At 40.1% G+C, this 23,895-nt stretch overlaps 1 protein-coding gene across 3 annotated transcripts in view; it reads right to left on the bottom strand.

Annotated features, from left to right (window-relative positions):
• The window catches only part of BMP2K (BMP2 inducible kinase), a 123,321-nt gene extending 109,928 nt beyond the window's left edge, over nucleotides 1–13,393 (bottom strand). Inside the window, exons 1-2 of one of the 3 annotated variants that reach the window (XM_027544850.1) lie at nucleotides 13,000–13,076; nucleotides 10,500–10,633 (exon numbers count right to left, since the gene is read on the bottom strand). In XM_027544850.1, coding sequence (XP_027400651.1) covers nucleotides 10,500–10,623 — 124 coding nt within the window. In that variant the 5' untranslated portion in view covers nucleotides 10,624–10,633; nucleotides 13,000–13,076. Of the gene's footprint in view, nucleotides 1–10,499; nucleotides 10,634–12,999 lie in introns of all 3 variants that reach the window. The other 2 variants (XM_027544851.1, XM_027544849.1) reach the window with 2 other exon arrangements.
• Between the last annotated feature and the right edge of the window lie 10,502 nt (nucleotides 13,394–23,895).

Below are 23,895 nucleotides of genomic sequence, written 5' to 3'. Positions count from 1 at the left end.
TTAATGAGGCTCTAACATTTTAAAAGATAGACTGTTAGTCCAGCACCACCAACTCCAATTAATAGACCACTGGGAATATTCTCTGAAGGAAGCTGAGAAGGCCTTTGCCTTCATGCAGATTCTTGTACACCACCCACCACTCCATCCCTATATTTAGTCTTCCAAAAGAGCAAAACTCAACAGAATTGACCTCATAATATCCATAATGGCCCACCGTAACCTTTTAAAATACCTGTAACCTTTAAGACAGCTACTATTTTAAAGTGAGGACAAATGTGAACCTTAACTCTGTAAACAGGAGTTTCTCATGCTAGAAATTTATGGGCCATCAAAATGGTTACATCCAACTCTGAATAAGATGGATTCATACAGCACCTTGCAAACTCACTTCTAACATGATACTACGGGCAAAATGCCATATACAAACACATGCTTTCTTTCAATCCATGGATTTGCAACATTTCTCAAGTCCCCACTTCAGTGAGCTGAAAAACAAAGATGTAACAGCTAGTTCACCGGATTTTAAATACATACATATAACTATCAATATGAATTGAGATCCTCAGAATTTTATAAATAATATATTGAAAGATAAAAAATGAACAAAGATTTAACAATCTAGTTAACTATTCACCAGGATTTGAACTAGGCTAGTTGGAAAACAAAATCTTCTTTTTTAGGTCTACATTTATGCACTACAGCACTAGTTAACTGTCTTACAAACTTCTCTCATTGATCACAAAACAGACCATTAAAATCCTAAGCACAGCTGAATACATACTCATCCTACTTCTGGAAAAATATCTCAAAATCCATGTCCTACTGGTCATGAGTCAGTGGCATCTTTTTTGTTGCTGTTACACAAAGAACAGACAGACCATTAATATTCAGAAGGAGAGATTCTGTTATGCAGGAAAGAGAATGGAAAAGTGGGTCATGGTCAGTGATGCATAATCCTACTCCCTAGAAAAATAGTCCTGACAACATTCATTAAGTAAAATAGTTTACGTATTATAAGTACTAATATCTTAATGATTCCAGAATGAATATCAAAATTTAGACTAACCACTGACCACCTCATTCAAAAGACCATAGTTAAGTATGTAAAAAATCTCCATCAGCTCAAACAATGGCCCAGCCACACACACACACACAAAATCTAAGGAAAACAAGTAAATATAGCAATTAGGCAAGGGAAGGAACCTCTCTTCCAGAAAACCAAAGAAGAAATACAAGAATGCTAAGGGTGGTAATGATGAGTTACTAAGAAACCTGCATAAAGACTTAGTTTGCTACCCTCTGATCTGTTATGCTAACGCTTACAAATTTCCCAATCAACAAAAAGTCAATGCTTCTCTGCTAGAAAATGAGCACCTCCAATATCACAGACTAATTAGAGAGGTCCTTCAAAGAAATGATCATATGTTCCTCCAAGCAAAGCATTAAGGAGATGCCCCTCTTGCTAATCTCTCCTTCTCTTAGATTCCAGCTGTCACATTAAACCTTGGTACTATCAGTCACTGAAGAGAAAGCCTTAGCCTTTTGATCATTTCCAACACTGATACCTCCTTAAAATTTGTTACTCAGAGCACATAACATTAGGCCTCTTCAGCTCACTCTCTGTCCTACAGTCGTGGCTTTCTTAAAGATGACATGGGTCAGGGAAATTTAGGCTAGAGTATTTGAGAGTCATACCTAATAAGGGCAACGCAGTAGCCACGAAATAAAAATGCACTATTTGTGTAATCATAACAGAAGTAAAACAGGCTAGAAATTCCAAAATTAATCTGGTTGTGTTTTTTTCATCTACTAGACAATATTGTACCTACATTATTATAAATGCATCTACTTATTTTAATTTCTATAAAGGGACATAACTTGAAAAACAGGGCCAATCTGTTCCTAAATATCAACTGAACAACAGGATACGTCAAGTCTAGTTTGCTATCCAACTGTTTAACAGTAAATTTTTACAGGCCTTCAGACTGTTTTCAATTCAAAAACCTCAATCTCTTATATGTATCACAAGTATAGCACTGCAAGAGATAAATGATGAATATAAGCCAAATTTTATTTATTTTTTTTTAAGCCAAATTTTAAAGGAGCTTTTAATCGTGCAGTAGAGGAAACTTTTTATCAGCCATTTTCTTGGAATAGAACAAAGCCATGTAAAGTAAGTGCAACATGAGAAACAGCTGCTACACAAGGCATCAAAGGAAGACATAACTGCACTCATTTGGTTGCACATAGGGTTTCATGGAAAAATAAAGATTGCAATTAACTGACTGTACATTAAATGAGTGCTGCAAGATCCCGTTTCAACAGACCTGGAGAGGCAGGCATCTGCATTCCGGCAAATGTAACAACATAAACTGAAAACCGGGAATGAAAGCATGACAGAAGTGCAGGAGACAGAAGCACATGCGCAGTAGTGACACACACCCAGGGGTACAGTGAGAGATGCAGGTGGAAAGGGCTTTCGAGTCCCGTCACAGAGGACCTTGAATCCCAGAGTACTGAGTCCGAATTTCATTTACTTAAGCAAATAAGAGGGTGACAAAATCAGAAGTCCACTTCCAGAAGAACAAATTAGAAGGAATACAAGAGTTGCTTTGATGAGTAAAGAGCCTAAAAGGGGAGGAATAGCCCACATGAGAATGTATTTTTTTAAGAAGTATTGGGGACCCAAATGGAGAAGGCAATGGCACCCCACTCCAGTACTCTTGCCTGGAAAATCCCATGGACAGAGGAGCCTGGTGGGCTGCAGTCCATGGGGTAGCTAGGAGTCGGGTACGACTGAGCGACTTCACTTTCACTTTTCACCTTCATGCACTGGAGAAGGAAATGGCACACCACTCCAGTACTCTTGCCTGGAAAATCCCATGGACAGAGGAGCCTGGTAGGCTGCACTCCATGGGGTCGCGACTGAGAGACTTAACTGTCACTTTTCACTTTCATGCACTGGAGAAGGAAATGGCAACCCACTCCAGTGTTCTTGCCTGGAGAATTCCAGGGCCGTCTATGTGGTTGCACAGAGTCAGACACAACTGAAGCGACTTAGCAGCAGTAGCAGCAGCAGGGACCCAAACTAGAGCTGACAGCAATGGAAACAAAAAGTAGCAAGTTCTTCACACATACCACAGTTAAACTTTCTAGCCATAAGCTTGCTCAGAGAAAATATTACTATAACTCTTCCTCATATATTCTTTGTAAGCAAACATTTGTAAAACGAGTTTACTTCCAGATACTCTTCAAAAAACATATATAAACGAATCACTTGGAGATAATAAATTAAAATGACAAAAGCAGCAACTAAGGTGCCTCGGCCCTTGAAATTGAACTGGGCTCTGAAATGCCACGTTATTTCACCTGAGTATCAGTCCTCTACCTTGAGGCTAACACACAAGGTAACTTCTTATAAAAGAGTCTTTCCCAATGCTTAAGAAATAGCTTTATACTATGTAATAAGAAATAAATTGCTACCCTATACTGAAGTTTGCCAAAGAACACAAATGTATAATAACCACGCACAATCCTTTCATTACAGTCTCAATCCTAAAACTGCTCACCATTAGCCCTCCTTTCCCATGCTCCACTCCTATGGGCAGGAGCAGTAAGATTCAGTTACACAGGTAGAATCAGCAAAAGTCAAACAGAAAAAGATGTTACAGATTTATCTTAACCCACTTCATTTTTTTCCTTGAGGGAACTGAGGTCAAAATGTCACAATGTGAGTTAGTGGCATTAACTGGGATTAGCAGATGGTCTAAGTTCGAAGTTTCCCCTTTTTTAATAGTTGCCTCCAAGAAGGCACCATTTCAAAATCTAATTAAATTTAAAACAGGAAAACTAGTAACAACAAATATTTCACATTTTAAAACAATATCCATTGCAAAGTGCCTCTCCAAAAGTTACATCCCAAACTATGCCCTCAAGGTTACTGGAATTCTAGGACAAACCCAAAATTCGATAAACAAAGTCCCTCTATAAAAGGTCTGACAACCACTTTCCTAAGTCTTGAAACTTAGCAGAAATGTGCTGACTGATCTCAACTGTAAACATGATACATACAGACTGAGAATCTCCAAATTAACTAAGCACCCAACTATTTAAAACAGCTCAGTCATTAACCACTCAACGTCCCAACCGAGTCCCCTAAAAATAGTGGCTTGTGGGTACATAAATGGCTCACCAGATGGATGCAGGATAAAAATCAAGGAATAAGCAGCCTCAAGCCCTTGCAGATGAAACCTTGTGAAGCTCTGAAACTGCCATTCAGACTCTTAATTTCAGAATTCCAGATCAAGGCTTTAATCACTTGATAGCTATCAAATGTGTTCTAATAAATATGTATGTTCTACTTTGAGTTTTGACAACAAAAGGAAAAAAAACAAGGAGAGAAGGGTGAAAGAGAACCCCAGATAATACACAAGATCAGTAAAGAACACCAAAGAAGATCAGGAATCAACGTAAGGACAGACATCAATTCTACCTCCTAGTATGTTACTTAATACTTCTAATACAAATTTTCTATTTTTCTCTCTTGCAAACTCCATAATGGAAAGATACTAACAAATATTAATTTATTCCCATTATTTTTAAAATAACCGAAGACAACCTTTCCAATTTGCTCAGCATGAAAATGTCAGTACTAACCCCACAAAGTTGACTACAGCTAAAATCACAGAAATTTGACGTATCAGTGTAATTTAGCACCTTTACTGGAGATAAATGGGCTTCCCAGGTGGTTCAATGGTAAAAAATCCACCTGCCAATGCAGGAGACATGGGTTTGGTCCCTGAGTTGGGAAGCTCCCCGAAGAAGCAAACGGTAACCCACTCCACTATTCTTGCCTAGGAATCCCATGGACAGAGGAGCCTTGCGGGCTACAGTTCATGGGGTCTCAAAAAACATGACAGCGACTGAGCTCACACACATTGGAGGCAAATGTACAATTTCCACTACGTATTTTTGAAGTACTGGAAATTTAGCATTAGTATCTTGTCCTTGAATAAACTGCCACATCTAAAGAAAATACATCAGCGATCAAAATTACATCCTAGGAGCTGTCCCTACAATGATAACATAACCCAAAACAGAAGCATGTGTTAACAGGATTCTATGTAATACCCTTTGCTGCAAATTACTTGCACATTATTGTGAAAGCACATGCTGCTATCAAGGTCAAAATTCTATACAGCTAACAGGAACCTAAAAATTATATGTGGCTGAATGCCATATAATAATTATCTGATCAAAATGATTTGGAATTTTTACAAACATGTGGCACTTACTTCAGGATAAATGTACAACCTAATCTAAAAGCAAGTTACTACAATGCCAGAATCAGATTTCACTGAAAGCTTACAACTAAATCTGAACCAGAAATTAATCCATATTTATTGAGAGATTTGGCATGCACTGTTAGGTACTGTCACAAATTATCTTGTCAGTATCACACATTATCTATTGATTTTCATACTAGGTATTAGCTATGTGTTAACAGAAAAGGAAACAATGTTTCCTGACAGTTTAATTTCAACAACTGAAAATTACTGCACAGAACTAAAGATACAGAGATAAATAAATAAGACACTGTCCTCAACATACTCTCCATCCAAAAAAAAAAAAAGACTGTCAAAATCAACTGCAGAATATAAAGCAGTTTCACAATGGCATGTAAAAATGCTTTTCTTTTTTTTTAATTCGGCCACTTTTGCTAAATAAAGAAAAATATAATGTGAACAGAGAAAGGTGACTTAAGAGGGTATCCATGTTGTTCTTTCTTTGCTGTTTCAAAGAAGCTAAATGAAATGCCACTTTGCAAATGTGTCTTCACCAAAAGTAGAAAATTCAGGGTCCCCAGCCTAAGCAGAAGACCTCTGAGGGGACAAGAACTAAAGAGTCCTCCAATGGTACTTCTTAATTTGCAAATTAGGTCCTAAATTCTACTGAAGAATTCTGGTTTCCCAAAAAAAGTCAAAAATCATTTCCTTTGAAAAGTATCTGAATGCCTATGGTGAGGCAATTTTTGTGACACAAAAAGCAATTAACGGAGTGTCCTTCTGCCTCCAGAATTTCACTATCTGCTAGGGGCATTGAGACAGGAAGAATAATTAATCACCTGTTTCCAAGTGCTTACATAATTTTATCTCAAAAGATTAAATGTGATAAGAGAAGAAAAAGCAAACAGCTACAAATGTCCACAGGAAGAAGGGCGTGATCAGAGCCAGCAGTTCGGAAGCTAAGGTTAGAGAGGCAGAGTGAAAGGCAAACAGGAGATTCAACCCCGGAACCAGGAGGCCAGAAGCACACTGTGGCTGGAGCAAAGAGCATTACCAGAAAATAATCACAGCTACGTTTCATAAGGTAGGTGAATGACTGAGCATGCATAATCATGAACTTGTTGTTTAGTTGCTAAGTTGTGTCTAACTCTTTGCAACACCATGGACCATAGCCTGCCAGCCTCCTCTGTCCATGGGATTTCCCAGGCAAGAATACTGGAGTGGGTTGCCATTTACTCCTCCAGGGGATCTTCCCAACGCAGGGATTGAACCCTTGTCTCCTGCACTGGCAGGAGGATTCTTTACCTGAGCCACCAGGGAAGCCCATTATAATCACAAATGCCTGACCAAAAAAATATAACCAAGTAAGATGACTTCTCAGCAACACAACTGTTCCCTCCCTCCCTTCACTCCTCAGTTTCAAGGCATCAGATTCTCCTGTATTCCCCTGCCTCCCTGGCAGCTCCTTTTTATAGTCTTCTCAGTCTCTGCCTACTCTTAAATCTCAAGGCATGCTTCCTGGACCAGCAGTATCTGCACTGATGAGCAAGTTGGTAGAAATGAAAATTACGGGCTCTGCCCAGCCATACAAAATCAAACTCTGGATGTCAGGCTCAGCAATCTGTGGTTTACCAAGCTCTCCAAATAATGATTCTAATAAACTCTAATGTCTGAAACCAATGTTCCACAGGAGTCCTTCATGAGAGCCTTGCCCTTCTCATTCTACACGCTCTCCTTCACCCATCCTCTCCCAGGGCTTAAAATAACAGTCAAATAAATGCTCACTAATCATAAGTACCTGTCTCTAAGCCCAAACACCTTTGCTGAGTACCAGACCATATATACTCAGCATCCCACTTGACAAGTATTTCCTCCCAGATTTCTCAACTAAACATGTCCAGAATTACTGGATATTCTTCCAATCTCCACCCCCAACTCCCAAATTCTGTTCTCTACTCTTCCCACCTCAATAAAAGCACGTCCATCCAAGAGGTGCATAAGCAAGTCATTCTTCAGACTTCCTACAACACCCACCTCCACGTAATCCACACCAGGTCCTCCCAGTCAAGCATCAGTAACATTAGGCTCTGTCCCCGCTGCCACCCTCTTAACTCATCATCTAACTTGTATACCTCTCAGTCACCACACAGCAAACACCATGATCTTACGAAAACACAAATCAGATCATGTCACAGCCCAAATTTAAATCCTTCACTAGCTTCCCACCGCATTTTCAGATAAAAATCTAAATGCCCAACATGCCATACAAAGACCTGGATCCTAAGTCACCACTCCGAAACCATCCTGGTTCTTCTTTCACATGATTCATTCACTATGGTCGATGGCTCTGATGTACTTCAGTTTCTGAAACTCTTCCCTACAGAGGAATTTCTCTTCATGACATACTCCACACCACCCCCACCTTCACACCTCTGCCTTTACTTAACTCTCCTCATACTTCAGATTTCTGCTAAAATGTCAAAAAAAAAAGGGGGGGGTGGGGGCTTCCTAATCCACCAATATAAATGGAATCAGTTATTTGCTCATAAAACCCTTTCTTGTCACAACAATTATCTAAACTGCTAACTACATTAACCTGACTGATTTTATCATCTACACTAGATTGTAAGTTCCATAAGGCCAAAGAAATATGTTTTGTTCTCCTAGTACAGAGCTTGTCGTTTTTTTAAAAGAAGGCATTTCATAAATAGGGAATAGGAACAGTTGTTGATATCTTTATTAAATCCTCCCCTTCTGCTGTCTCTCTTAGGAACTTTAACTTACATGTTACTGGGTAGCTACAGAAATTCCTACATGAAACATCATGCTTAAATACATCATTTTTCTTACTGATTTATATTGCAAAATCAGACGTACTTTAGCACCTTTCTGTAAAATTAACATTGAGAATTAACTGGCACCTGGGCTAAATTCACCCTACTCCAAGCAGTTAACTCTGAAAGAGTTACTGAGCTACTTTTACAGAAATCTGTAGTAAATTCCTGGCCTCCAATTTCTGACATGCCAACAACCCCCACCCCCCACCATGCCCATGTCAGAAAGTCCTATGCACCCAATTATATTCAAAATATCATTCCTATCCAGCCCCATAACCTCAAGATTAGATTACGTCAACAATTTATGGATGGTGTCCTGCCCTCTACACTGCTCCCCATTTAAGTCCACTTTTTACCAAAGACATTTAAAGGGAAAGGTCACCTACTGGAGAACCCACTCTTCCCATTATCAATCAACATTAAATTCTTCTGACTAGACTGAAGTCATGTTATCCAAAAGTGGTCCTATGTTTTAGTAAAAAGTTGGAAGGTGACATTGAATTATATGTGCTTGACAATTTGATACTGTTTCAAGCTAAAATTTACATATGGCTCTAGCTCATTTCTACAGCCTAACCTAAAACTGAACTTGCATTCCTGAAACTAAACAAAACTGTTTTTTGAGGAAAACCATGAAAATGCCTGTCATATCAGCTGTTTCGACTTTTAGTGAGAACTAAAAAGGTGCAAGTTCTCAGCATCTTCCAACACATATATTCTTAACTCGAAAGAGATTATGCTATCAAGTGTATAACATTTCAGAAAGGAAACTACATCAACACACAAGTATACCCCTAAGAATCTGGTTTTTAAAATTACGTATACTATATAAAACATATATGTACATGTATATATTCACACACAGCTGATCTTCATTATTTGAGTTCATATTTATAAACTTGCTTACTTGCCAAAATTTATTTGTATCCCTGAAATCAATACAATATCCCAAAATCAAAACAATGGCACTTTCATAGTCATTTGCAGACTGTGCAGTGGCGAAAATTTTGAGTAGGCCAGCTGGCATCAACGAGGTATTACTCTGCCTTCTTTCAGCTCTCATACTGTAAGCAAGGGCCCTTTTCAAGGTCTATATAGTGTCATGTTTTTCTCATTTTTGTGTTTTTTACTGACAATTCTCAAGCATAGTGCCAAAATGTTGTCCACCTAGCATTCCTTAGAGCAAGAAGGCTATGATGACCCTTACAGAGAAAATCTGTGTGTTCGCTAAGCTTCATTTAGGCACGAGCTACAGTACTGTCACCCTGCTTATTTAACTTCTATGCAGAGTACATCATGAGAAACGCTGGGCTGGAGGAAGCACAAGCTGGAATCAAGATTGCTGGGAGAAATATCAATAACCTCAGATATGCAGATGACACCACCCTTATGGTAGAAAGTGAAGAACTAACGGCCTCTTGATGAAAGTGAAAGAGGAGAGTGAAAAAGTTGGCTTAAAGCTCAACATTCAGAAAACGAAGATCATGGCATCCAGTCCCACCACTTCATGACAGATAGATGCGGAAACAGTGGTTGACTTTATTCTTCTGGGCTCCAAAATCACTGCAGATGGTGATTCCAGCCATGAAATTAAAAGATGCTTACTCCTTGGAAGGAAGGTTATGACCAACCTAGACAGCATATGAAAAAGCAGAGACATTACTTGATCAACAAAGGTCCGTCTAGTCAAGGCTATGGTTTTTCCAGTGGTCATGTATGGATGTGAGAGTTGGACTATAAAGAAAGCTGAGTGCCGAAGAATTGATGCTTTTGAACTGTGGTGTTGGAGAAGACTCTTGAGAGTCCCTTGGACTGCAAAGAGATCCAACCAGTCCATTCTAAAAGAGATCAGTCCTGGGTATCATTGGAAGGACTGATGTTGAAGCTGAAACTCCAATATTTTAGCCACCTGATGCGAAGAGCTGACTCAATGAAAAAGACCCTGATGCTGGGAAAGATTAAGGGCAGGAGGAGAAGGGGACAACAGAGGATGAGTTGGTTGGATGGCATCATCGACTCAATGGACATGGATTTGGGTGGACTCAGGGAGTTGGTGATGGACAGGGAGGCCTGGCGTGCTGCGGTTCATGGGGTTGCAAAGAGTCTGACACGATTGAGCGACTGAACTGAACAGTACTGTTGGCCATGAATTCAATGTTAATGAGTGAATGAACAATATACATACTAAACAAGGTGTCTTTAAACAGAAACACACATAAAACAAGGTTTATATTGATTGGCAAAAATGTGAACAGAGACTTGTGGCACCCTAATACTGTATTTCCCCTAGGCACAATGATTCCATATTTGCTAAATCACGGTTGACGACAACTTTAAAGAACGTAAGTTCTATGAATAATGAGAATCAAATACGTACATGGGAAGGGAGACAGGTAGCACTCCCACCAGGTTGACTGAAGACTCAAAGACACTGCAGAAGTCATTCTGAGCAGTAGCATGGCAAAACACTCAGGACACAGCATCCAGAGTCCTGGCTCCATTTAAACAACACTGACACAAAACAAAAATGTAAAACCCACTAAGCTTGTTTTTTGCTATCTTTGCTTCTACCTTTTTCCCACTCAATGGTAAACCTCTCCTCAATTCAGGTGCTCTAAACGCTAACACCTTTTCATAAGCACTTGCCATAATCTTACAACTGGGCAAATATATCTGTAAATTAAAGGAATGATCATTCTTGAATGTAAACCACATTTGTGCTTAAATATCTACACTGTGGCATATCTGGAAAGAAGAGATCATATGAAGCATATGAAATGACAATGTATCGCCAGAATCAGAGAAAGCCGAATATAGATAATTTCAGTGGTGTGTGTGCTGGAAAGAGAAGAAATACACAAGGGAACAAGACCAAGGACCCGGCCTTCCCTCCACAGAAGGCCAAAAGCCTAGGTTCAGGAGCTGGGGTGTTGGGGGCAGGGTTGGGCTGGGGGGTGGGGAGTAATGCCATCTTTCAAGAGTTTGTTCAATGCTTGCTTCCTCCTAACACTTGACTGCAGGTTTTTCCAAGAGAAATGACAAATAATGGCAAAAGGCAGCAGAACATTAACAGTGACATTAGTGACTGAAAAAATTTTTCTTTTAAATTTTTTTGTGTGTGGTTGAGCACTCCCCTTTTGAAATTTTTTTACTTGCATTTTCCAAAATTATTTTGTTGAAAATAGCTTGCTCAGAAGTAATCATAGGACATGCATGGAGCAGTGGCAAAAGCTACAAATCCAAAGTCCAGTTTCATGAAATGTTGATGATTTCCTTCTATTAAATAAAAGACTCATCTAGGGTTTAGTGAAATGAAGTGAGTGTAATATTACTCAAGTCACACTTGAATTAGTTACTACAGTTCAAAAGACAGAAGTACAGCATGTGAGTTAACAGCCATGTCTTCTGAAAACCTACAGCTCCAGCTACAACTCAAACATTTGAAATTCCTGTAAAATAATGTGATAGCAACTTTCACAGCGTAGTAAATCTGTCTGTCAACACCCATTACCATACACTCATTATTTGACAAGCTAAGGATCCTCCTCCCACCTCTCTAAGATTCAGCCAGGCTCATTACTAGGGGCAATGGCTTGCCGAACAATGCATCCATCCCTGAACCATTCAAATCTTCTTTCCCTTTAGAGTATTTAATAGACAATAACCTTTCATTTTTCCTCTTGTACTCATTTGCTATTGTTTACAGCATTTCAAAAGGCACAAGTGGAATCTCAGTCTACTGTCTCCAAACCACATCAACAACTAGCTCTCAGAGAACCAAAACTGTCTTTGATTTCTTCCCTCTTAATCTCGGAACTTAAAAGGGCCATTTACCAAGAAATCTGAAGGAGGAAAATGGCAACCCACTCCAGTATTCCTGCCTGGAGAATCCCATGGACAGAGGAGCCTGGTGGGCTACGGTTCACGGGGTCACAAAGAGTCGGACACAAGTGAGGGACTGAGCACACCAACAAATTATTTCTTGAGAAGTATTTAAGTATTTTTTTTGGTAATATCATTCTGCGATTAAAAGCTCAAAAGCCAGTGAAACATGCGACAAAACAAGAGTTATCTCCTACAAGCCAATTATACACGATACACAAAACTAAAGTGTAGAATCTTTTTCTTTTTTTTAAGAGAGTAAACTTTTTTGTAAGCAGCCTTGCAACTGTTGACATAACCCGGTAAAGATTATGAGGGTTCCCAAACAAAACTTCTCAAGTGAAAGTTAACCTTTCCTACGGCTTTTTAAAGTACTATCAAGAGACGTCCTGCAAGGATATGACTGGTCTCATAGAGAAGATTCTAAATAACAAGGCGGACTTCCAAGTTTACCTGTTCCCCCAATGGCAACCCACTGACTGAAATCTGGGGCAAAGCATCACCTCCAGCGCGCGCACACACAGAAATAAATTGTTTTTCAACTGATGACTGAGCAGGAGCAAACCCAGGCGGAACACCCGGGGCTGCAGGGTCCTGAGCCCTGCGGCGCGGGTGGAGAAGCTAGTGCAGGACAGCCGCCTGAGCCACAGCGGGGAGACAGGAGACCCAATCCTGCTCGATATGAACCTCTAATGAGTCACTGGTTCAATCATGACACCGCAGCCCTCGCTAAGACGTTTCCTATTTATCTCCCAGCCTCAAGAGGGAGTGAAAATGACAAACTCGTACAGAAAGAACTGTGCACGGGTCAGAGCTGCCGGCGGCAAGAAAAGCCGACTTAGGCGCGAGCCCCCGCCGGCCTGGCCGAGGAAGCAGGAGAGGGAAGAAGAGTGAGCCGCGAGGGCGCGGAAAGAAGCGGGAGAGAACGGGAGAAGCTACCGCCACACCCCAGCCCTCCCTCACCTGCCTGCCCGAGACTCCCCGGGCGCCCGTACCTTCGGCCAGCGACTCCTCCAGCGTGACCTGGTAGCGGCCGACCGCGAACACCCGGACCCCCACGGACGAGCTACCGGCCCCGGCCCCGCCGGCCCCGCCACCCGCCGCTCCACCGCCGCCGCCGCCGCCCTCCGACTTGGGCATTCGAGAGAACTTCTTCATGGTCCCGCCGGCGCGCTGGAGGGCGCGGGACGCGCCTAAGGGCGAGCGAGAGGGCGAGTGCCCGGCCCGGCGTGCGCGGCCGGGGCGTCCGCGAGGGGTCACCGCCCCTCGCCTGTCCGAGCGTCCGTGCGCGCTGCGGCCCTCCGAGCCTCACATTCCGCGCGCCCCGAGCGCACTGCCCCGGCCCAGCCGCCCGCTCCGCGGCTCCGCTGCAGCTGCCGGGCTCCTGCAGAGGGCGGCGAGGAGGGCGGGGACGGGGCGGGGCGCGAGGGGGCGGGCCCGAGTGCGGGAGCGACGCGGCCGCCTCCGCCAGTGCCTCGGGAGCCCTCGCCGCCGCGCTAGGCGCCCGAAGCGCGAACCCCGGAGGAAGGCGCCTGGGAGGGAGAGGGTCAAGGGGGCGGGGCGGCCGGTCCCTCCGGGGAGTGGGCTGGACCACTCAGGCCTCACACCCGCTGGGCCGCACCACCGCCACCCCGGCCGAACCCGCGCCGCCCGCCACTGGCGGCCGTTGGCGGCGCGGCGCCCCTGCCAACCGCTCACTGAGGCAAGGCGCCCCGCGCAGGCGCGTTGCCTGCGCCGCCGGAAGTGACGGTTCCGGCTCTTGTCACGTGGAGGGGGGGACGGGGGAGGCGATAGTGGGGGTTGGGGACGAGGGCGAGGTCCGCAATCCCGGGTCGGGGGTCCCGGCTGGGACGATTCAGGCCGATTTCCCGAGGTCCCTGCTTCGAGCAGGGAGGTAGTCAGGGGACCGGTTTTGGCTCCGGCTGTGCGGCGAGAGATTGGTATGTCACTCGGGGGCTTAAAAATGCCGCCAACAACTTCACCCCTGTGAAGGGACTTTTCTCCCTGCATTTCGAAGTCGTTTTTCCAGAAATTCTCCCCTGAGAACCTTCTTCCGCTCGCCCACCCTCGAGCGTGGGAGGTGGGAGCAGCATAAAACTAGAGCGGATTTCAGTAACCTAACTTCTAAAGCTGTGGTGTCGCACTCTGTGTAACAGCCGCTTGTGCTGGGAGCGTTTTGCGGTTTACAAATGACTTAGGAGTACTTTCAGAATCTCGTGTGTGCTCTGCAACAACCTTGCGAAGTGTTCAGAACAGGTATTCAGTCCGTTTCAAGACCTTTCATCACCTTTGGGCAAGAGAGTTTAACGGCCTTGCCCAAGGTCACATGGCTGGCTTGTGACAGAGCTGCGACTGCAAGGGCCATCCTTTGATACTTAGTTTCATACTTCGGGCCATTCGGGAAAAGTAGGTTAGGCTCAGATCGTTGAAAAACGACAGATTTAGGACTATTTGCAAGCAAAACCAGTCATTGGCCCCCCGGCCCTTAACAAAGAGATTTGCCCATTAAAAAAAAAAAAAAAAAGACCCGTTGCATCCATTTCATAAACTGCAGGAATCTCAGTGCCTGCGGCGTGAGGCAGGCAGTGAACGTTGATGTAAGGCGTTCAGAATGGTAAGGAATGGGAAATCACAGAGCTCAGTCTCAAATCCAGCCTGCTTCCCATCCATCCCCACCCGCGCAGCACCACCACCCTGTATGAATACAGGCCCACTGTGGCCAAACGTTCCATTTGTAAAGGAAACATCTAGATTTTTTTTTCCCTTAATACGGCATTTCCCAAGTTTTTTAAATGTAGGCCAAATAAATTGTGCCTGCAATATGCACCTTCTGTCAAATTAGATACTGTGGTTCTGTCCCCACCACGCCCCGCCCCTCATTTCTTAATCCAGCTTTTTAATGAGATACAGGCAGAAACGTTAGGAAATGTACTTAGGCAAAAGTTTTGGGGCTTAAAATCTTCCGTTTTTTTTTCTTCCCGTCTGCTATTTCGAGAGAAGCTCTTTCTGCCAACACAGTGCTCTGGATTTGGGGCATTTTTACTGCATAACACTAAGATTCTTCATCTAGAGATGTGACCTTTGAAGCACATTCCAGCTCTATGGAACTCAGATTTATATGCAGATCATTGATGTGGTGTGACAATAGGGGATTTCCATTTAGAAATAAGCAGACCATTCTAACTGTGGGGGTTCACTATGGAGTTTCATTCCTACGGTATTCGAATTACAGTTTTTCAAGCTGAATAATTGAAAATTTTAGTTATTTCATACAATGGCAAAACTGCAGTCAGCCTGATATGCAAAGTTTGGGCCTAATACGGCTTCACCTGATGACCACACAAGAGTAAGTGAGGTCTCTTGTGATCAGTTTGGCAGCCAATTGACCACAATGCTGTGGTTAAAAAAAAAAAATCACTTCTGTGTACCCAAATAACCTGACTTCTGACGTGGAAGTTGATCATTAAAGACATAGGCCCCGTCTCAAAACTTATGGGTAACACTAAGCAATATATTCTTCAATTTTTCACCAAGCACATAATAAAAAATAGGAATATTGTTTGATCTCTGTTTACTCCACAATATTCTGTGACAAATAAAAATGCAGAAACATTGTGTTACTAATAAGAATGCCAACATTTACAAACAGTACCAAAAGATGTTGATATTAACTGTCAGATTGTATACTTCTAGCAACTCTAAGTTAAAATTGAGTGTCCTTAAACCAATTTGTAGGCAGAAAATGAGATACTAATCAGTGGAAAAACTATACTGAGAATTCTAGTCTTAGTTTTGCACTCCTTTCACTTGGGCTACCTGTTGGAAAATCTCTAGGAAAAAAAACTGTGGATAATGTACATTCTGACCATGCTAACCACTGTCATCAAGGTGTCTTAACAGAACACAGGTATAAAATAGTTTAATAAAAGTAAAATTTACATTTCAGGGTTTTTTTTGATACGTATGTCAATCTTTCAAATGTTCATAGTTGTACTGCAATGAAAATAGTTGGAAACTAGCCACATGATAAAGACTTTTTTAAAAAGCAGATGGTTTCAGCTTGCAAGGTTTCATGTTACAGTATACCTATAAAGTGAACAAATCATTGTGGCCAAATGAAGCATTCTGAGATCCTCAAATGGGAAGGAATTTGACAAGGGATGGGGGTGGGGGAGATTATTGTTATATTTTTGTCTTCTTGAAAGTTATAACGCTTCTTGTTACTTTGATTCTCATCTTTTTTGTACTAAGGTGGCTCTCAAAGACATATGTGAAGAAAGACTGGCATGAACAAAGTATGCTCATCCCAAAAGGCTTATTCATACCAGTGCCTTAATTACTTTTATAAGTCATCTCTTCCAAAGCCTGATTGATCATTTTTCCTCCCAAGTCAATGTTTTCCTTTGATGATGTGTCTTCAATCATTATTAGCCTCATTATGTTTTACTAGCAGGAAAAATTATCCTCCCTGCCTAACAATTATTTTATACCTATGCCTGTATCTTTGCCTTCCAAAAAAAGGTAGTCCTAAAGTCCATTGGAGAAGGAAATGGCAACCCACTCCAGTGTTCTTGCCTGGAGAATCCTAGGGACAGAGGAGCCTGTTGGGCTGCCGTCTATGGGGTCGCACAGAGTCAGACACGACTGACGCGACTTAGCAGTAGCAGCAAAGTCCATTAAAAGAATATATGCATATATATATTGGAGAAGGAAATAGCACCCCACTCCAGTATTCTTGCCTGGAAAATCTCATGGACAGAGGAGCCTGGTGGGGTACAGTCCATAGGGTCACAGAGTCCACATGACTGTGTGCGTGTGCACATGCACATGGGTATATCCATTTAAAAAGCAATTCTTTTAAAGTATCAGTAATATTTAAATCCTCTGTTAAGACTACTCAGCATCATGAATATACCTGTAAAATATGTATATATGCATGTAAGAAAGATCACTCTCATAGCTTAAAATACCAAGATGCTCAAGAATATTCTTAAGAGAAATGACTCATGTGACATATATTATTTTTCTGTGATAGAATTTTTCCTATAACTGTTACTATGCTTTTAAAAAAGACTGCAAGAAGTAGGCAACTTTACCACCAAGAGAGGTACTTTGATCCCTGACAGTATGGTTGATGTTATGATCATCAAAACTTCTGGGAACAGAAAAACAGCTCTTCTGGATTTGGAAGCAGGTGGGCAATTCCTATGGACACGTAGTGAATTGTGTCCCCATGTATTGAACTGATGCTGAATCTCTGCATTTGCACAATATTCAGATTTACTCAAGCAACACTCTTTAGGTTACTATAGAGGAACACAGAGAAAGAAAAGATTGAAGCTAAACTCAGCTTTTGCATCAATCCCTTATCAAAATTCACTTCTTATTTACCCACACTTCTGTCATCTGTGATAGAGACTATTCATTGATACAATGTGCTGCTGCTGCTAAGTTGTTTCAGTCGTGTCCGACTCTGTGTGACCCCATGGACGGCAGCCCACCAGGCTCCCTGTCCCTGGGATTCTCCAGGCAAGAACACTGGAGTGGGTAGCCATTTCCTTCTTCAATGCATGAATAGTGCTAAATATGAACCAACATACAATAACACATACAATATTGTAAGTCACGGAATTTCAAGCTGGAAGGTGATATAATAAATGAAAAAACTGAAGAAGGAACAGGAACATTTATTGAGCACCTAGTATGTCTCTGGCATTGTGCTTAACACTGTATGTATTCAATCCTTTCACAAGGGAAGTAGGTACTACTTTGCCTGACTTTACAGCTCTCTCACTCCAGCCACCCTGAACCATTTTCATTTCTTCCAAAGCTGTTTTAGGCCCCAAGGCTCATGCAAGATAGAATGTCTTGTTCTTTCTCACAATCACCTGATTCAGAGGATGACTATATGGAACTCAAGGGCCATGTCCCTGTGAAAGCTTTCCTGACCTCTGCCATCTGCCAGTCCCAGGTAGAAGGGACTCATTTGTCCCCCACACGACTCTTCACAGACATCTAGAACCACACTGATCACTTAATTATAAAGGCTTCATGCCATGCCTGTCACCCTCTGCTGCCGTTGAAGAGGTTTAAGGAAAGGCACTGTGCCACATTGTTTTCTTAAAACCCAGGTCCAAGTAACATGCTTATAGTGAGATTTGAATAAATCAGTGAATAACTTAGCCAAAATCTAGTAAGTGGTAGGGTTAGGGGGTTGAGGCCAGGCTCAAATGTCAAGTGTGTCTGAAATCCCAAGCGTCTTAGCTGTTCTACACCTGAGTCTTATTCATCTTTAAAATAGGAAGAATACGGGTTGTGGGGGATATTTTTTGGCTCTGCTGCATGGCCACAGGATCAGTTCCTCAAGCGAAGTCTAACATACTGTGTCCTTTAATTGCAGAGTGTATATAAATCTTACTGTCAAATAAAATATAGTTTTCATGTTTATTTCCATTGCATAAATAACCCAACACCAGGCACATTACAGGTATTAAATACTTACTAAGGACTTTCCTGGTGGGGCAGTGGATAAAAATCCAACTGCAAATGCAGGGGACGCGGTTTCGATCCCTAGTTCGGGAAGATTCCACATGCCACAGAGCAACTAAGCCAGTGGGCCACAACTACTGAAGCCCATGTGGCTAGACCCAGAGCTCTGTAATTAGAGAAGCCACTGCAATGAGAAGCAAGTCCATCGCAATGAAGAGTAGCCCCTGCTCACCACAATAGGAGAAAGTCCACACAAAGCAACAAAGATCCAACACGGCCAAAAATAATAAATAATTTTTTTTTATTTTTTAAAGAATAAAAAAATACTTACTGAATTAAACAAAGTGCCTGGAAAATAAATGCCACTTTGGATTGGTATTTTGAAATGTTTTTTAAATTACATTTTGGATTCACAGAAAGGAGTAACAGACAGATGTTATGAGGGAAGAGTTGCAATCAGTGTATAGGTAAACAAAGACAAATTTGACTGTACTTTGGTTTAAAGGTAAAATAGAGGTTTCCTATTATAGATCTTTCCTTGGAAAAATCTTAATGAAGTGTAACCCAATGTTACATAAAACCTATTTTTTTATCATTTATTTTCATCATGGGGAATATCAAACACCACCTTAGTGCATATTTCAAGATAACATGGAAAATTTTTATGTACCCACTTCTTAAGTTATAATATTTATAAACTGCTTTTTGTTGGCCTTATCCAATTATATAATTTGCCTTTTGCTCTAAATATATTCAAGGAAATCATTCTTAAAGGATAAGTGTACTTTTTTAACCTTTTAATTTTTCATACTTCAACAGACACCTTGTATCTGTTCTGTCTTATCAGCTGACAACACTGGGCCCGCTTATAGGGACCGATTAAAAACATTTTTCCCATTTACCATGACAACACCCAGCTAATGTTTGCTGATAAACTAGTAGCAAGTCAGAACATCTACAAGATGCAAGAGGAAACAGCACTCCTGAGTAAAAACTTTAACTCAAAAGTGGAAAAAATATTTATAGCTAAAATAAATTTATACATTGTTAACATTTTATTAAAATTCTTGTCATTTTTATCCAAATGAAATTTTTTTTATAAGTCCCCATTTACATCCTTTTCATAAACTAGTACATTTTTATAAATCTAAACATAAATTTGACATATGTGTGTGTATTTAAGCAGCTTTTTGCTAAAATGTTCATTTGGTATTGACAAATATTAAACTCAAATTTTGCACACATATGTAAATAGGCTTGGTCTTTGAAATATGTCTCACAGTACATTTTAAGCAAAATAGTTATCATAAGAGGTATTTTATACCAAAGAGGATTAACCAACTATAAATTTGGCCCATTTAAACTTGGAACTTTTTTATGTCGATATGACAAAAAATACTTATCAAACCTTAAAAAATTAAAACTGAAGTAATATTACATAACAATTTTTTTTAATTTATCACTTGTTTTGATAGCATTTACACACAGCCTCAAAGAGTTATTTTAGCAACTTGGCTGTCCTTTATATAAAAAATTAATTAAATAGAGCTTTTTGCAGGCCCATACATACACATGCACACAGCCTTATAGTACTCACACAGGAAAACAGAGTTAAGACTTAAGATCCAAACTTTACGCCAGACATTGAATCTCGTGGGTATAGGCATGTTTTCTTGTGTTCATGCTCATTGTGTGTGTGTTTTTAAACATTTCTTCTGTTCTGACCTGCACGTTTTCTCTTTGACTCACCGTTGTTGCCTTCCTCACTTACAACCCATCGGCTTTCCTATAGTAGTCATAATGAGTAGTCAATCCCTGTTTCTCTAATAATGAAAATTCTAATTATTATCCTCTATAGTGATGCCCTGCACATCAGGGTAAATTTTAATTGAAATGCACAGTATATGTGCATCTCAGATAAAAATAATGACCTCTAAGAGAAACATCAATGTGTCAGTCTAATAAAAATTTCAAAAATGTAAGCACATTCCCTTATTTAAAAGAGATTTGTTTTAAGTTCTTCTTCATCAGAAGAATCCATCATTAGCAATTCCAGTAGAACATTCATTAATATTTCATGTCGTCACATCTCTATTCAAAAAAGTGACACTAATTCAACCAATTCAATATATCTGAATTACTGAGATTTTATAAACACCTTACATTTATGCACTAACCAAATCTAAAACTGATTTTTAAAAAGAATTAAACTGCAAAAACTATATGTACTTTTAGTTATATGAATGTTTAGGTTTATTCATACCTACTGATTAGAATACCTACAGAATGTATAATCAAAATCAAATTCATAGCTATCTATGCTTTATTCAATACTTATGAATGTAGTAAATATTGTTTATAACAGCACATTCAAGATGGTATGTTATTATGTTGTAAAAAATACATTTCTTAACCAAGCCCTATTGGTTCTTGGACATGTAAAGCAGTATATTTCATGAAAGAAACAGAATATAGCTTGATTATTTCTGTGTTTTTAATTGATTGGCAAAAAGAGAAACGAAAATTGACAATTTTACATAAATCTTATTTTCTCAGAGAAGTGTGTGATATCATATAAGGGCTATAGTGTTGGTTGAGTTGCCTAAATTCTAATGTATAACAGTTAATTTATGGATTGTGCATAATGCATGACAGCTCTGAAGACAAATTTAGGGTTTTCACCATGCCACTATTTTGCTTGATTTCAGTCTGTTAATATGTGGTATTTGTTTTATTAGAAATCCAGCAAGAGCAGAAAATAAAGGCTTTCTCCAACAAAACTGAAAACCTTCTCTCTAGCCACATAGGTTTGGGCAGAAGGGAATAAAATTAGCATTGACAGAACATTGGCACCCAATATCCACATGCTGAATTTATATTTCTGAATTCTAATATCAGGATTACCTTTTATAAACAATCTGGGTCTTTGTCAATTCATTTAATTTAGCCTTCACTATTAAACAAATGCTTATTACGCCTACCACCACATGTGATTCTTTTAAGATGTTGATGTGATTAATAAGGCACATTCTCTTTATTCAGGAATTACAGCCTAATGAAAAGAAAGATACTTTTATATCTTACACAAGGCAGAATGCTAAGTGCTGGAATAGAGATAGGAAGAGCTAAAGGAACATAGCAGAAAAGATAAATTTTAGCTAAGGTATTAAGGAGGGCTTCATAGAGGAGGTGGCATTTGAAATGGATATTGGAAAAGAGTTGAGATTCCATCAGATGGTTACAATAGATTCTGTAAGAATGACTTACCTCCCATCTCATTCCCCTTTAACCGGTACTACATTTTCTTTTTTTCATAGTATCCATCTTCTAATTTATTATATTTTATATATATATATATATATATATATACTTTTTTTTTTACCATCATTAGAATATAAGTGTTCAGACACAGATATTTGTTTTATTCACTGATGTACTTTAGTGCCTGGCTCATTGTAGGCACTAGGTAAATAAATGTGGAATGAATGAATTAGAGGGAAAAATATAAGTTAATCATGGAGTCAGAAAGTCCAAGGTTGTTTTTTTTTTTCCAAAGTTATGTGGCTGACATGACTATGAAAGACATTTAACAGCCACATGATGTAAATCAAAAAGAAACTAGATGTAGAATGAAATGACCTAAGTTTTTTTATTTTTTTTTTGTTTTCCCATTAAGTAATGAAGCCAGTTTCTCTGTAGCTCAGTTTCTCACCTGAGAAATTGATGGTTAAACTGTAATAACATGAGTTGATAAATACTTGTGGAATAAATTATACAGCAAGAAGCTCTTGTTCTAAAATCTTTATGATCTTTAGCCATTTTACATTTATTTGTATATATTTTATCTTTATTTGGGCTTTGCTGCCCTGAAATTGTACTCTCTTGCCAAAGTCATCTCTGTATCATTTCAGCTTATTGTTTTAAAAAGTTGAATTCTAGGGCTTCCCTGGTGGCTCAGTGGTAAAGAATCTGCCTGCCAAAGCAGGAGATATGGGTTTGATCCCTAATTCGGGAAGATCCCACATGCCGCAGAGCAAGTAAGCCTGCTGGCCACAGCCACTGAAACTGTGCTCTAGGGCCCAGGAACCGCATGAGCCCACGTGCTGCGACTACTGACGCCCACGCGCCCATGCTCTGCAACAAAAGAAGCCATTGCAATGAGGAGCCTCTGCACCACACTAGAGAGCAGTCCTCGCAGCAACGAAGACACAGCACAGCCAAAAATAAATAAAATAGAAAGGAAGTCACATGATCTTTAAAAAAAACTGACTCCTAAGAAGTAGATGTAACCTCTCTATCAAATAAAATGATATTGAATGAATATGTCCAGCATTTGCTAAAGTCAGATATATCTCAGTGTAACATAACACACAATGTCAGGGTCAATACACACTGATCTCAGCTGTCACAACAATTAGCTTTACTATTCCAAATTGCATCAGCTCATAGAAAAAGGGATTCTTTTTCTTTTTTAGGGACAGACCCATGCAACTAGAGTCGCTAAAAATTCAGTCCATGGTATGATAGTATTAATAGGTTGGTATCTATTTTGTAGATTTTCCTTTTGAATAAATCTACATGTTTCCTTCCCTGTAATTCATAGTGTTCATCATTCACTCATGTCCGACTCTTTGTGACCTCATGAACTGTAGCCCACCAGGCTCCTCTGTCCATGGAAATATCTGGGCAAGAATACTCGAGTGTGTTGCCATTTCCTTCTCCAGGGGATCTTCCCGACCCAGGGATCGAACCCAGGTCTCCCGCATTTCAGGCAGATTCTTTATTTCTGAGCTACCAGGGAAGTTATTCATAGGTTCATTTATTTATCTTCCTCATATTTTTGTTCTTTCCCTTGTATTTTAATCAATATTTAGTAGTATCATCAGCCATTTTTCTCACTGTTTCACCCTTTTCCAGTAGATTTCTGAGATGTTCAAATGTTCTGTATCTGACAGTCCAATATGATAGGCACTAGACACATATGGCTATTATTGAGCACAGGTTTAAATAAGCTCAAGAATACAAAAATATTCAAGTTTCATTTTTTAAAAATGACTTACCACACCAAGAAGTGGGAAGAACTCAAACTGATACTGTTCTTTCAGAGGTTCCATAATGAATGAAACTAAGTTGACTGAGTGAATCTCAAACTTGTATTTCAAAAATAAGACAAAAGATGCCAACAGTAAGGTGACAAAGATATTAAAATTATCTAACAGAGACTTTAAAACAGTCATAATTAAAAGCTTCAGTGAGCCATTAAAAACACTCTTGAAACAAATGGAAGGATATAGAAAGTCTCAGAAATTAAACAGAAGATACAAAGAACCAATTGGTAATTTTAGAAAATTGTGGGAAAATATGATAACCAAAATAGAAAATGCAGTAGATGGATTCAACAG

This window comes from Bos indicus x Bos taurus, chromosome 6 (genome assembly GCF_003369695.1).
Source record: "Bos indicus x Bos taurus breed Angus x Brahman F1 hybrid chromosome 6, Bos_hybrid_MaternalHap_v2.0, whole genome shotgun sequence".
Taxonomy (NCBI): Eukaryota; Metazoa; Chordata; class Mammalia; order Artiodactyla; family Bovidae; genus Bos; species Bos indicus x Bos taurus.
This window is presented reverse-complemented; position numbering and strand designations above follow the sequence as displayed.